Below are 14,943 nucleotides of genomic sequence, written 5' to 3'. Positions count from 1 at the left end.
GCCAGACGGTATGGAAAGCCGTGTGCGATCATCTTCTCCGTCGCCAGTCACAACTAAAACACCAGGAGGACAGACGACGACGACCGCTCTCCATCCTCCCTGGTCAGAGGGTATGGTTATCCACCCGCGGCTTACAAGGACCATACATGTCCAAAAAACTTAGCCCTAGGTACTTGGGACCCTTCAAGGTTCTACGGCGAGTCACTCCTGTCACCTATCAGCTACAACTACCCCGGCACTTCCGTGTACACCCCTCTTTCCATGTGTCGTTCCTGAAACCCATGGCCACTACTCTCCATCAGCCGCAGCCAGCACCTCCCTCTCCCATAACCTTGCCCGACGGGAGTGGGCCTGCGTACATCGTAAGGGCGCTCCTGGATTCCCGTCGCCGCGGAGGGACCCTTCAGTACCTTGTGGATTGGGAGGGTTATGGGCCGGAGGAGCGCAGTTGGGTGGCGGCCTGTAATATTTTGGATCCTGACCTTGTTTCCGATTTTCACAGGGCACATCTGGATCGGTCCTCTCTCCGCCCCCGTGGTCGCCCCCCGGGTCCCAGGCGAGCGTCTAGAGCCGCTCCTGGAAAGGGGGGTCATGCCACACCCATGCCATCACCATAACCAGATACACCTGGACCTGGCAGGATATAAGGCAAAAGCAAACAGAGAAGGACGTGGAACTTTGTTCGCCGACACAGCTCACTTGCTTGAGTCAGCCTGCTCCTCGCTCTCATCCTTGTTCCCAGTCCACCCGTCCGACTCCTTCTCCCGTGACCTCTACCTTCCTGTGTTCTGATCCGTGTTTTCGTGTTTGACCTATCGCCTGTACTCACCGACCACGATTCTGGATTTCCTGGTAAATGACGTTTGCAGTACGAAGACCCACGCCTGTCCCCGACCACGGTTCCTGTCCTGTCCCTCAAATTCCTGTGTACTCTGCAACTGAGTCCGCCTTCTACTTCCGGAAGAAACCATGGCAATTTCAAATTCCTCGAAAGGGAAACTGCCTTTCCTTTTTTCCTCACCACATGTTGTCCTGATTCGGTGCTTCTGACAAGCACATGCCAAAGCTTGGCAAAAGTGTGAAATCCACTACTTTTCCATCTCTTTGCTAATTACTAAATTTCTCTAAAAATGGCCAAAAACTTCTTCCCCACTCCTAAAGAAAAGTCAATGATAAAACTAATTAGATAATAACTGGACTGAAGAATATTTATTTGTAAATGTTTAAACATAGGGGGGTGCGGTGGCGCAGTGGGTTGGACCACAGTCCTGCTCTCTGGTGGGTCTGGGGTTCAAGTCCCGCTTGGGGTGCCTTGCGACGGACTGGCGTCCCGTCCTGGGTGTGTCCCCTCCCCCTCCGGCCTTACGCCCTGTGTTGCCGGGTAGGCTCCGGTTCCCCGTGACCCCCTATGGGACAAGCGGTTCTGAAAATGTGTGTGTGTGTGTGTGTTTAAACATAGTCTTTCCATGTCTGCTGTCATGTGTACATCGAGTAAAACGTTTTGTAAATGAATTTGCGCCACCGCGCCCCCCACAACAAGCCAACTCATTGTTATTCACTTTGATGTATTTTCTGTGATGGGGGGTGCGGTGGCGCGGTGGGTTGGACCAGGTCCTGCCCTCCGGTGGGGCTGGGGTTTGAGTCCTCCTTGGGGTGCCTTGCGACGGACTAGTGTCCTGTCCTGGGTGTGTCCTCTCCCCCTCCAGCCTTACGCCCTGTGCTGTCGGGTTAGGCTCTGGCTCCTCATGACCCCGTCTGGGACAAGCGGTTCAGAGGGGTGTGTGTATTTTCTGTGTCCTATCAGTTCCAATATCAATATGAATATTAATAAGCAAAGTAATACATTTAGTGCTGTTTTTACTGTTAAAATGAGTATGATCTGAGAATTACTATAAAAATGTTTGACCCTTAGTCCATTTTACATTTCATGATCTTATACTCATGAGAAAGTAGTTAAAGAACCCCCATTTATATGCTATTAGACAAAGGAAGAAATTCTATATTTTTGTTCACAGAATAACATTATCAAAGTATGTAGTAAAGTTGCCTTGATCGCACCAGGTGTCAAAGCTGTAGATAGGTTGCAGGTAGCTTTTACCTGAATGCTTGAAATTTGTGTTCTGTTTATTAAAGAAACATTTTGTGAACATGAGTGTTAACCCTTGAAAACGCCGCCTGTGCTCCGCGCCTGAGTCCCCGGCTCCGACCAGGGGAAAACCCAGTGACAGAAATATTCAACCTATAAACACACACTACAAACAGGGCCATGCAGAAGGACTGTAAACAGGAGCTGCGCTGTACACATATTCATTTGACACTAATTTCACTACCACCCTAAGTGCAAAGACAGGTTGATTGGTTGTTAATTTTAGGTTTTAACACTAACACTAATTACAATAATTAGTAACACATATTAATAACATACACTAAAAGCAGTTCAACAAACCAGATTAAGCGGTGAGCTTGCGCACCATGTCATTTTTATGTTCCTCTCTGACTGGACCACTGCACAACCATTATACTTTGCCTTTCACCACAGATGAGACAATCTCTGTGTTGGACCAGTCAACTGGTAGACACTTTGTACACTCCGCCGAACTTGAACAGAAAGGTTTACGCTGCACTATGTGATTTCCCACAAACCTTCATTATATCCTTCACTGATACTGGGGGGGCTTTCATTCAGTCACAGTTGAATGTGGATGTATGCTCTGATGACGTTGGATGTTACACCATCAACTGCAGTTTAAAAGACCAATGTGGGACACACATGTCTGTTGCGGTGGCTACATCTCTCATACTTGTGACCTGGGTGCTGGCTAGCTGGCTGAAGTTTTTGTTTTTCCTTTCTTTTTTTGAGACAGATGTGCAGTTTATATCGCCACCTGGTGGGGCTGATGGCCCCTTCCTTGTAGTGCTCAGTGTTCATGCCAATAAAATTCATAATGGGTATGCACACATCTTTAAAGCACATGTGAGGGCATCCATTTTATCTCTTTCCTGAGGAAGTTCCTCCACAAAGAATATCTTTTGGGATGGGAGCATCTTGCATCGGCCAAACACGTCCAAGCTAATGAGGTGGTGTTCCAGTAGCAAAGTATACATTCTTGCAATACCAGCATGGATGAGTTGGAGGCAGTGCAGGTTTTGAGTTTCTTCCCTTGCTTGTCATATGTAGTCCAGGATTCACTGCTATACAGAAGAGTGCTTATGACACATGTACCCTGCTGTCAAACAGCAAACTGTGCCAGTAACTCTGAAGGGAACCAGACCATTGGGACCAGAAGGGCAAGCTCATGTGAGCCCCGTGGAGAGCAGAGCTCCCCCCTCCAGTCAAGAGGCACCTGCGGCGGGATCGGCCTTGGGGATGGGACCAGAGGGATGTGTAACTGCAATTACATCGATGCAAACCCATGTGACCCTGTCTGCAGGGGACGGGCTTTGTTTTTTTTGCTATCAGATGTACACTCACTGCCCTCAAAAACATTCAAGCTGACCAAAGATTGAATACAATTTTCCTATTTAATGAGTGAGATTACATGAGTACCTGTGACCTTTCTATACAACTGCAGACATCCTTCATAAAACACTATTTCTCTGTAGCTATTCCTCATATGTGGTATATTCCCATTTATTGAAACAGTGTCATGTAATTTTTTCACGATGTGCTGTGAAAGAGAAACAAACAGTTTGCAAGACCTGTTTATTGTGATGCCTTCATTGTTTCCATCTATTACAGCATTCTTAACATAAGATTTTGCATGAAGACAGATGTTTTACATTATCTAACACAGTTTTTTGTTTGATTAATGATTGTTAAGTTTCTTGGAAGATAGTTTTTAATCAAAACTGCATCCCTTGTTGGTACTATAATGTTGGTCAGCGCTGTTGCCTTGTAATCAGTCAGTCTCAGCAAAGTATTTAATTTTCAACGTCTTCCGTAAACAAAAGATACGAGGAAGCATTATTAAGCCAGAAGACGTAGTCACGAAACAGGCAAAGGGTCACCGATGTGCTGACGAAATCCAAGGGAGAATCCAAGGGGCGTAATCCAAAGACAAGCAGTAAGTCGTATAACGAGAGAGTCGAGCTGATTCAGGAGAGAAGGATCGGGAAAACAAGGACGGGGAGAGGGAAGGTCGAGGACGAGGACGAGGACTCAGGGAGGATGGGAGAGCAAAGGTAAGTTCCGTAAGCGAGAGAGAATGCTGAACAAGGTTCCTCGTCTGTGTGTGCTCTGGAGCGTCCTTTTATGTGGTCGTTCCCTGATCCGCCACAGGTGTCCCTCGTTGCGCTGAGGGGGGCGTGAGAGTACCCTCCCCTCCACGGGTGGCTCCAGCTGCCCTGCGACGACCAGGAGGGCGTCCATGGGGCCTGAGCGCGGGACAGTCTGGGTGGTCCTTGTGAAAAGTGCGGATCAGGTCTGGGTCCAACACATCACGGGCTGCCACCCAACATCGTTCTTCCGGTCCATAGCCCTCGCAGTCAACAAGGTGTTGGAGGACGCTACCTTGGTGACAGGAATCCAGAAGCGCCCGGACTGCATAGGCGGGTGCTCCTCCATCCAGTGAGGGAAGCGGCGGGGGCGAGTCCAGGAGAGGTTGGTGTATGGACGTAGCGCAAGGCTTGAAAAAGGATGCATGGAAGGTTGGTGGATTCTGAGGTATTGTGGCAGCTGGAGGCGGTAGGATACCGGAGTGACACGGCGCAGGACCTTGAGTGGACCGATGTACCGGGGGCTGAATTTCTTGGACACGTATGGCCCTTGGAGACCTCTGGTGGAGAGCCAGACCCTCTGGCCGGGCAGGAAGGAGACTGGATGCCATCGTCGGTCTGCCTGCCATTTCATTTGGGTCTGGCTGCAAAGGAGGTGTCGCTGTGCTGTTTGCCATACCTTGGCGCTGGACTTGTACCAGGAGTCCATGGCCGGGATGTCTCTGGAGCTAGGCTGCCAGGGGAATAAAGGAGGTTGATAGCCCAATACGCACTGGAATGGAGAACATCCTGTGGACAAGTGTGGCATTGAGTTATGTGCGTATTCTGCCCAGGGTAAGTATCACACCCATTGTTTTGGTTGTTTCATAGAATAACTACGTAGGAACCGGCTGATATCTTGCTATAGGCGTTCCACCTGCCCGTTCGCCTGTGGATGGTACCCCGAGATTAAACTAACGGATACCCCCAACTTTTGCCAAAAGGCACTCCATAGCCAGGATGTGAACTGGGGTGCTCGGTCAGATACAATGTTCTTGGGTAATCCAAAGAGGCGAAAGACATGGAGGAACAGGAGCTCGGCGGTCTCCAATGCTGTAGGGAGTTTTGGGAGGGGTACCAACCGGCAGGCTTTGGAGAATCCGTCAATCACAGTCATGATGGTGGTCGTACCATCAGAGTTGGGCAGATCGATCAGGAAGTCTAGTGCACTATGGGACCAGAAGCGATTGGGTATCGGCAAGGGCTCCAGGAGTCCAGCGGGTTGTTGATTTGGAGGCTTGGCCTGGGCACAGATATGACATGTCCGCACGTAGTCCTGGGTGTCTTCCGCGAGCGAGGCCCACCAGAAATGTTTCTGAAGGAGCATCTGGGTCTTGTTGAATCCAGGATGCCCAGAGGCTGGGTGGTCATGAGCCCATTGGAGGATAGTGGCTCTCATCTGTGAGGTACATATTGTTTTCCGATGGATTTACCTGGTGGTTCGGGGTCGACAGCCTGGGCTTGGGCGAACTCCTTAGAGAAGTCCCACGGAACAGGAGTAATGAAGCAGGTCCGAGGTAGGATGCAGCTTGGGTCGTGCTCGGCAGGTCCCCGTTCGTACATGCGGGAGAGGGCGTTGGCCTTGATGTTTTTGCTGCCAGAGCGGTAGGATACAGTAAAGTTGAAACGTGTGAAGAAGAGGGCCCACCTGGCTTGTCGGGGGTTGAGTCGTTTGGCGGTTTGCAGATATTCCAGATTCTTGTGATCTGTGAGGACAGTGAAAGGGTGTCGGGCCCCCTCTAGCCAGTGCCTCCACTCCTCCAACGCCCACTTTACTGCCAAGAGCTCCTGGTTGCCGATGTTGTAATTCTTTTCTGCCGGGGACAACTTCTTAGAAAAGAAGGCACATGGATACAGTTTGGGTGGATTACCCTGATGCTGTGACAGTATCGCTCCTACCCCAGTCTTGGAGGCATCCACCTCTTCCATGAACGGCTTGTCTGGATCTGGGTGGTGGAGGATTGGGGCCGAGGAGAACCTACGCTTCAGGACCTCAAAGGCCCGTTGGGCCTCCTCGGTCCATGTGAACCGTGGCGTCTTGGTGGAGGTTAAGGCGGTCAGTGGGGCGGGCAGGGTGCTGAAAGCCCTAATAAAATGACGGTAAAAATTGGCGAACCCCAGAAAGCGTTGAAGGGCTTTCATGGTGGTGGGTCGGGGCCATTGGAGAATGGCTTTTACCTTGTCAGGGTCCATGGCCAGGCTGGGCTTTGAAGTCTTCATAGGTATACTGGGAGTGGGTTTCCCAGGTGGCAGTGGCCCAATCCAAAGCCCGTTCACCCAAAAGAGAAATTAGGTAAGCAATCCAACTTTGAGCTGAGCAATAGACATGGGGCAAACTGGAAAATACGAGCTCGCAATGCATCAAAAACCCCGCAAACTTGGACGGCGTGCCATCATACCTTGTCGGGGCTGCCAGTCAAGGGTTGCGTTCGGGGGGTGGTGATGATGCAGTGATAGCTGCATGGGCTGATGCAGGCGGCGCGGGTAATTCCGGAGTGTGTAGCGCATTCACCAGGTTGTTGTATGACAAGATGAGGTGGTTGAGCATTTGGCCCAACTTTTCTAGGTGCGCTGCACAGGAATCCAGCTCCGCCTGCAGTGGGTTCAGCTCCGCTGGGTCTGCAGTAGAGGCGGAACCTTCTGTCACGAGGTTTTACCCTGGTTGGAGCGGTGGACTCAGGTGCGGAGCACAGGCGGGGTTTTCAAGGGTTAAGCCAGAAGACATAGTCACAAAACAGGCAAAGGGTCACCGATGTGCTGACAAAATCCAAGGGACGTAATCCAAAGACAAGCAGTGAGTCATATAACCAGAGAGTCGAGCTGATTCAGGAGAGAAGGATCGGGAAACCGAGGACGAGGACGAGGACTCAGGGAGGACGGGAGAGCAAAGGTAAGTTCCGTAAGCAAGGGAGAATGCATCTGTGTGTGCTCTGGAGCATCCTTTTATGTGGTCGCTCCCTGATCCGCTGCAGGTGTCCCTCTTTGCGCTGAGGGGGGCGTGAAAATTACTCAATAGGGCAAATTAAGTGATAATGAAATGTGTTGCTATCCAATAGTTTCAAACAAAATAAATATCATTTATGGAAAACTTTAAAACGTTGCATGATTGTGTATGTAATATATGCAGATTGGTTGTTGATTAAATGATTCACATTATAAACTCTGAGAGAAAATTTGTTTGTTGAGATGTCATGGTCTAGTCACACTTGGGGGACGAAACAACTCTACAACTCCACATTGTACTGAAAACTTTGACAAAATCTGTGTGTGCAGTCAAAGTTCTGGTTACCCAGTTCCTTTCAAAGAGCTTTGGATGGAACTTTGCCCATCATGTGCTTTTTGGTGTTCTTCTCTGGCTCAAACAATATAATAAAGCATTTAGGGGCAAATATACACATGACCAAACCTAAACTGGAGGATATTATAGCAAAGATCTCAACAGCTACAGTGAACTTGCCCGGTGAGCTGACATAGGCCGGGATAAAGGTGATCCACACCGCACAGAATATGAGCATGCTGAATGTGATGAATTTGGCTTCGTTGAAGTTGTCGGGCAGCTTCCTGGCCAGGAAAGCCAGTACAAAGCACATGAGAGAGAGGAGACCAATGTAGCCCAACACAGCCCAGAAGCCCACGGCTGAGCCCACGTCACACTCGAGAATGATCTTGTCTTTGTAGTACTTCATGTTCTTGTTGGGGAAAGGAGGGGAAAATGTTAACCAGAGCACACAAATGAGGACCTGAATGAGAGTGAATGCAAGAACACTGAGTCTCTGCTGTGGAGGTCCAAACCATTTCATGACATTGCTGCCTGGAAGTGTAGCCCTGAAGGCCATCAACACCACTATCGTTTTGCCCAGAACACAAGAGATGCAGAGGACAAAGGTGACCCCGAACACTGTGTGACGCAGCATGCAGGACCACTGAGAGGGCCGGCCGATGAAAGTGAGAGAGCAAAGGAAACAGAGGGTGAGCGAGAAGAGCAGCAGGAAGCTCAGCTCTGAGTTGTTGGCCCTCACAATAGGAGTGTCCTTATGCAGGTAAAACACAGCTGCGATGGCAATGGCAAGACATGCTCCAACCACTGAGCTTGCAGCCAGAATGATTCCCAAATACTCGTTGAATGAGAGGAATTATGGAAGGACTTTTGGCAGAAGCTTGGGGTCTCCGTCAGCTTCACCTCAGAGTACTTCGGAGCTACTACGGTTGGAACCAGGACCAGTGGTCACAGTTCTTACCATCGACAGAGTATGCCTACAAGGCCCTTTCTCATTCCTCCATGGACTTATCCCCCTTCCAGTGTCTTTTAGGTTATAAACCTCCCCTATTTCCTTGGCATCTGGGCTCCACAGTTGTCCCAGCCATCGGTACTTGGTACCAAAACAATGAGGAGGCCTGGCACTCCATGCATGACCACCTGCACCAGACCATATTTTCAAGCTGGACTCAAAAACATTTTTCAAGTTGGTTTGTTTGTCTACTTAGTTCGGAATCTAGATTTAACATCTTATTGTCACAAGGCCTCAGAACTCAGGGTGATCACTGGAGGTATGGCCCCAGGTCCACCTAGCTGCACCGGGATACTTGAACTCAACAAATTCCTGGTCTTTAGGACTATGAAAGTAGTAAAAGGCGGATTTCTTGTTGCTGGTTGTCTGGACTGGAGTTATTAATTACTTATTAAGAATCTGAACCAAAAAAAATTGTATTTTTTAATGAACATACCACCCTGTGCCAAACAATTTCCTATGAATAATATGCATACTTTCTTCAGGCAAAAGTCATATTTATTCTGTCATGTTATTTAGAGTTCCACCCAAATACCCCGGTTGTGACTGATGTGGTCTTGTTAATGAATACACTTTCTGTAGCGTCTGGACGGGAGTCCGACACGGACGCGCGTTGCTATTACATCCAAACATGGACGAAAAGTAGAACGACCCCACGTGCAGAGTGATATTTGGAGTGCACGGTGCAGACTGTAAAGCACTCGGTGGAAGTGAAACAGGAAACGCGGGACAAGGAAACACAGACTGTGTTTGAACTAAGGTGAACAGTGAAACGCTACTCTGTGAGTATGACTGCAACTCAGAGATGTGACAAAATGCCAGATTGGAACACTGGACCAGGACTGGAGAAAAAGAGGCAGGGACTGACAGGACCAGCACTTGGGACTGGAACATAAACACCTATGAGACAAACTGAGGAAACAAGAGACTACTGATGGCCAGAAGAGCACAATGGAACTGCTGATTAAGAATTCACAATCAGTCCTGCTCCACTCGCTCTTTTTATACCTCCGTGACCTATGAGACTGTGAATTGGTATGTGGGTGTTGACTAATGGCACTGAGTGGCGCCGCCTCTGGCTGGGAGGGGCATTACCCCCGTGGGCCATGACACTTTCACTGTTAATAACATTAGTTAAAATTAACCCACCCATGTATCCTTCCTGGGCTTCGGTGAAATTAGTGTTGAATAAACACATTGCACGGGGGCGCGGTGGCGCAGTGGGTTGGACTGGGTCCTGCTCTCTGGTGGGTCTGGGGTTCGAGTCCCGCTTGAGGTGCCTTGCGGCCGACTGGCGTCCCGTCCTGGGTGTGTCCTCTCTCCCTCTGGCCTTACGCCCTGTGTTGCCGGGTAGGCTCTGGCTCCCCGTGACCCCGTATGGGACAAGCGGTTCCGAAAATGTGTGTGTGTGTGTGTAAACACGTTGCTTAATGGCAAATGAAGTCTTCACATTATGCTCAAAACATGTGTAATGTCTTCCAAATCAAACAGTGTTAATAATGAAATGTATTGCTATATTTGAAGTTTAATGATTATATTCATATAAAACTCTGAGCCTGTGGCATTTGTACAGAAAATATGCAGACTGAATGTGATGCTATTTGTTAAGAAGACAAGAATTTCATGCTTTAAGCTCAAGGAACAATTTTATTTGCAGATACTGACATGTCTAGCGGAGGGTCCAATCACAGTTGGTGGATAACATTAATCATGATGACCTCTATAACTCTGAATTTCTGGGACAAAATCTATGTGTACAGTCAAAGCTCTGGTTACCCAGTTCCTTTCACAGAGCTTTAGAGGGAACTTTACCCATCATGTGCTTTTTGGTGTTCTTCTCTGGCTTAAACAGTATAATAAAACATTTAGGAACAAATATACACATGACCAAACCGCAACTGGAGGATATTATAGCAAAGATCTCAACAGCTACAGTGAACTTGCCCGGTGAGCTGACATAGGCCGGGATAAAGGTGATCCACACCGCACAGAATATGAGCATGCTGAATGTGATGAATTTGGCTTCGTTGAAGTTGTCGGGCAGCTTCCTGGCCAGGAAAGCCAGTACAAAGCACATGAGAGAGAGGAGACCAATGTAGCCCAACACAGCCCAGAAGCCCACGGCTGAGCCCACGTCACACTCGAGAATGATCTTGTCTTTGTAGTACTTCATGTTCTTGTTGGGGAAAGGAGGGGATAATGTTAACCAGAGCACACAAATGAGGACCTGTACGAAAGTGAATGCAAGAACACTGAGTCTCTGTTGTGGAGGTCCAAACCATTTCATGACATTGCTGCCTGGAAGTGTAGCCCTGAAGGCCATCAACACCACTATCGTTTTGCCCAGAACACAAGAGATGCAGAGGACAAAGGTGACCCCGAACACTGTGTGACGCAGCATGCAGGACCACTGAGAGGGCCGGCCGATGAAAGTGAGAGAGCAAAGGAAACAGAGGGTGAGCGAGAAGAGCAGCAGGAAGCTCAGCTCTGAGTTGTTGGCCCTCACAATAGGAGTGTCCTTATGCAGGTAAAACACAGCTGCGATGGCAATGGCAAGACATGCTCCAACCACTGAGCTTGCAGCCAGAATGATTCCCAGATACTCGCTGAATGAGAGGAACTCGATGGGCTTTGGGATGCAGGCGTCTCCCTGGGGGTTGGGCCAGGCATCGGAAGGACAGCGGACACAGTCCAGGGAGTCTGCAGAACAGAAATAGCATGGTTTCCACTGATCTGATATGCACTGTGTTCATGGTTCTTCCTGTCTGCAGTGTGTCTAAAATGCACAATGCATCACAAAAACACCTTGAAAGGTCCCATCACCTGTCTTGTTGCTGATCTCATCCTCAGCACAGGGCACACAGTCGTAACAGCAGACAGGCTTTCCTCTCTGCACAGCCTTGCGAGTTCCTGGGGGACAGCTCTCACTGCACACTGACTTGGGTACCTGCAGGGATTTATACACACAGACATGCAGCATGTCAGCATACTCATCAAGAGATAGCGCTTTGCGGGTTTTACTGCAAATAAATTGTTGTTCAATAAAAATATTTCCAATTCAGTCACACTCAGATTTTCCGTTTCAGGTTCATTTGCCTGGGGTATTATAGCTGAAGCAGAAGACACAGCAAATGTAGAAGTGAAATGGAGAAATCACAGTTGAACAGCAACTTAGAACTCTACCTGTGACTGGCCACCTGTCCATGTGATGTTCCTGGTCATTGTGAGGAGCTCCCCTTCTGGTGCAGATGCGTCATAGTACCCCACAGTCACAAACTCCACCTGCCCGTTCTCTGACAGCTGCCAGTTCACCAGCTCGTAGGTAGCGACAGGGTCTCCGTTGGCATCAAAGGAGACGCGGTTCCCATTGAGAGTAAAGTTCACCTTACGGATGTGCTCCAGGACCTGAAATTAGAGGGGAGGTGGTTAGAAGATGCTGTCAGTCACAATCATTATGGTCTGTGTGACACTCAGTTGTTAGACCCACATGACCCTGGGAGCATGCTGCACCTGCAGAGGGTTCGGCTTCATTCCACGGTCACAGTGCAGGGTGGAGCCGTTCTGCTCTGCACATACAAGGCTGTGCAGGCCATGTGCCACTGCGTACACTGCCTTATACACCATGTTGGTGATGCGCAGCTGGGATGTGTCCGTGTAGGCATTCTGCAGCTGCTGCAGACTTTCACTTCCATTACAGACTCGCTCCCCAGGTCCTACTGGACCACTTGCCAGGCGACACCTGAATGCGCTTTCCCAGAATTCTCGTAAAATAGGTGAAGCAGATGCTTGTGCTGGGCTCAGGTCTAGCAGGAAAGTCCGTAGGCCTGGTATCACAGCTCTGCGAATGCCAATCCCCACGGCACCAAGAAACATGTGGAACTGGGTCATAGCAGGGTCGGTGACCCATGACTCACTTCCAACCCACTGCAGTGGAGGAAGACTGAGTTCCAGCAGGTCTTCTAACAGCACAATCATGTCACCAGTGGAAACGAATGCTACGACCACCCGAGCAGTAGATCTCTGGATAACCTCGGCCACCCGTTGAATGCGTGAGAGAGGGTTGGTCCTGTAGAAAGCTTCTGAGTATTCAATACAGATGCCCTCTGTCTTAGCTGCTGCCAGGAAGGCTGCCATGCCACTGTTCCCGTAGTCTGAGTCACTGTGCACTGCCCCAATCCATGTCCAGCCAAAGCGCTTGACCAGCTGGGCAAGAGCCGTTGCCTGAAAATGGTCACTGGGGACAGTCCTGGAGAAGGTGGGGTACTGCTGCTTGTTGCTCAGACAGGCACAGGTGGCAAAGTGGCTCACCTGTGGGACAGGAGGGAAGGAGGGGGACACTGTGGGCACCTGCTGACAGGTGTTTGCTCACAGACAATAGCATCCAGGGTCAATCTTATATTCACATCCTTGGACTCTTGTGTGTGTGACTGTGTTCTGCATTTAAATCATCAGGAACATCAGGAAAAACTGTATACTCCACATTATCCTGCGACTTCATGGTTGATGTGATTTAAACTCAAAGATTAGTTGAGACAATAAGAAGAGGTGCTGAGCAAGCTCACCTGAGCAATTCCAAAGGGGCTGAGGACACGGGCCATGGCAATGGAGGGAGTGGAACCAGACTCAGCTACAATGGCAGAAACTGTGGCAGAGTTGGAGCATGGTGCACTGAGAGAGAAGGTTGACTCCAGGCCATTGATCAGCTGAAAGGTGACTCTGGTGGCCACTGACACGGAGGAGCAGGAGTCATAGATCTGGTAACCAAGTTTGATTCCGGGTAGCAATTCCGTGCTGTTGTTGATTTCCTCGATGGTGAACATCATGGCACGGGCAAAGCGCAGTTCTCTGAAATCAAAACTGCCACACAGCAACATCAAAGTGAACTTGTGGAATCACATCACAGATTTACATTTTCATTTCAGGCTAACACTGACTTTGTGAAAAATTTACCATAGCTAATGAAACAATGATCTTTTGTTTTGCAGAAATACAATACTCTCTGAGGAATCACAAACCTGCCGCTGCATTGCAGTGACTCTGGAATGTGTGTGAATGAGAGCTCTGTCGTTTTCAGGGAGGTGTGTATTGAGAATACGCCTCCAATTATGAAGTCCCCGGGCTGTGTCAGGATGACTGTGCCAGAACTCTCCAGCAGCCTGCACCCTACTTGTGATGAGTCCTGGATAGTAACAACATTAATAGAAGGGAGAGTGACCACCAAGAGAGCAACAATGGCCACAGTCCACATCACTTTTGCTGCTGAACTATGGCTCTAGCAGGGTAGGACAGGACTTGGCCTCAGGTATAAATACTGTATCTTGGCACCCTACCCCTCCCACCACCAATGGTAGGTTAGATGGTGGAATAAGGGGCAGTCGCAATAATGGTATTGACTCTGGGCGTGGTCTGTGGCCCAAGGCAGCCCATTGGAGCAATGTAGCATGCTGTATGGGATACTGGATTTGCCCACCCAGTCAGAGTTGCTGTTCGTTTTCCAGTAATTATGGGGATTTCATAACACCGCTGTTTCATCCAGTAAATATATCTTACACCACACACACACACACACACACATTTTCTGAACCGCTTGTCCCAATCGGGGTCACGGGGAGCCAGAGCCTAACCTGGCAACAAAGGGCATAAGGCCAGAGGGGGAGGGGACACACCCAGGATGAGATGTCAGTCCGTCACAAGGCACCCCAAGCAGGACTTGAACCCCAGACCCACTGGAGAGCAGGACCTGGTCCAACCCACTGCGCCACCACGCCCCCCCATATCTTACACTATACAAACAAATATAGAACACTGATTACAAGACATTTTCTTGTGCTTGTGCTCTGAAGAAGATGTGGGATCATTTTGAAAAGGGTGCTTCCTTTTATTTCAATTTTTCAAGTTTTAATGAAAATTTCCAACAAGGTATTCCTGTTTTGGTCTGTGACAGAAAAGTGTCTGCTAAACAAATAAATATGATTATTCAAATAAAATGTAATGAGCTTCTGTGTTTTCAGAGGGTGTGTGGTGTTCAGCAATCCAACAGCAGAACAAGAATGCCCATCTCCTTCAGACGTGGTCAGATAGGGTTAGATGGGGTTGGGAGTGATGTAGCCACACTCACAGGTCCCTCTGGCTCTGTCCCAAACTCAGATCCTGCTGCAGCTACCCCTTAGCAGTAGGGAGGAGCTTCTGCATCAGCTCCAGGGTCAGCAGCACTCGGTGTGGGGCCTATCCCTACGATGGACCCCAGACTAGTCACACCCCTGAGGTACAATGGTGCCCTGGAGAAATGCCAGGGGTTTCTCCTACAGTGCGAGTTGGTGTTTTCCAGCTTACCACACATTTATCAAACAGATGAGAACTGTGTAATGTACCTTGTTTCCTTGTTGATGGGACCAGCTCA

At 49.1% G+C, this 14,943-nt stretch overlaps 2 protein-coding genes across 2 annotated transcripts in view; both read right to left on the bottom strand.

Moving 5' to 3' along the window:
* Window positions 1–7,553: 7,553 nt before the first annotated feature.
* LOC114909072 (vomeronasal type-2 receptor 26-like) lies at window positions 7,554–8,665 on the bottom strand. The gene is made up of 2 exons (XM_029255899.1): window positions 8,633–8,665; window positions 7,554–8,369 (listed from the first exon to the last, which is right to left on the bottom strand). The coding sequence occupies exons 1-2, from the start codon at window positions 8,663–8,665 to the stop codon at window positions 7,554–7,556; spliced, it is 849 nt and encodes a 282-aa protein (XP_029111732.1).
* Window positions 8,666–10,329: 1,664 nt separating this feature from the next.
* The window catches only part of LOC108934050 (uncharacterized), a 29,525-nt gene continuing 24,911 nt past the window's right edge, over window positions 10,330–14,943 (bottom strand). Inside the window, exons 16-21 of the mRNA XM_029255898.1 lie at window positions 13,559–13,722; window positions 13,106–13,400; window positions 12,054–12,851; window positions 11,727–11,948; window positions 11,367–11,490; window positions 10,330–11,243 (exon numbers count right to left, since the gene is read on the bottom strand). Of these exons, the coding sequence (XP_029111731.1) occupies window positions 10,330–11,243; window positions 11,367–11,490; window positions 11,727–11,948; window positions 12,054–12,851; window positions 13,106–13,400; window positions 13,559–13,722 (2,517 nt within the window). The remainder of the gene's footprint in view (window positions 11,244–11,366; window positions 11,491–11,726; window positions 11,949–12,053; window positions 12,852–13,105; window positions 13,401–13,558; window positions 13,723–14,943) is intronic.

Source organism: Scleropages formosus, chromosome 10, assembly GCF_900964775.1.
Source record: "Scleropages formosus chromosome 10, fSclFor1.1, whole genome shotgun sequence".
NCBI classification, from domain to species: Eukaryota; Metazoa; Chordata; class Actinopteri; order Osteoglossiformes; family Osteoglossidae; genus Scleropages; species Scleropages formosus.
This window is presented reverse-complemented; position numbering and strand designations above follow the sequence as displayed.

Excerpts from the sequence above, each read along its gene's own strand:
- LOC114909072 (XM_029255899.1), bottom strand. The coding sequence starts at position 8,665 with ATGCATGGAGTGCCAGGCCTCCTCATTGTTTTG. Across the intron at positions 8,370-8,632 it reads CAGGCCTCCTCATTGTTTTG|TATTTGGGAATCATTCTGGC; the intron begins GTACCAAGTACC and ends TCATTCAACGAG.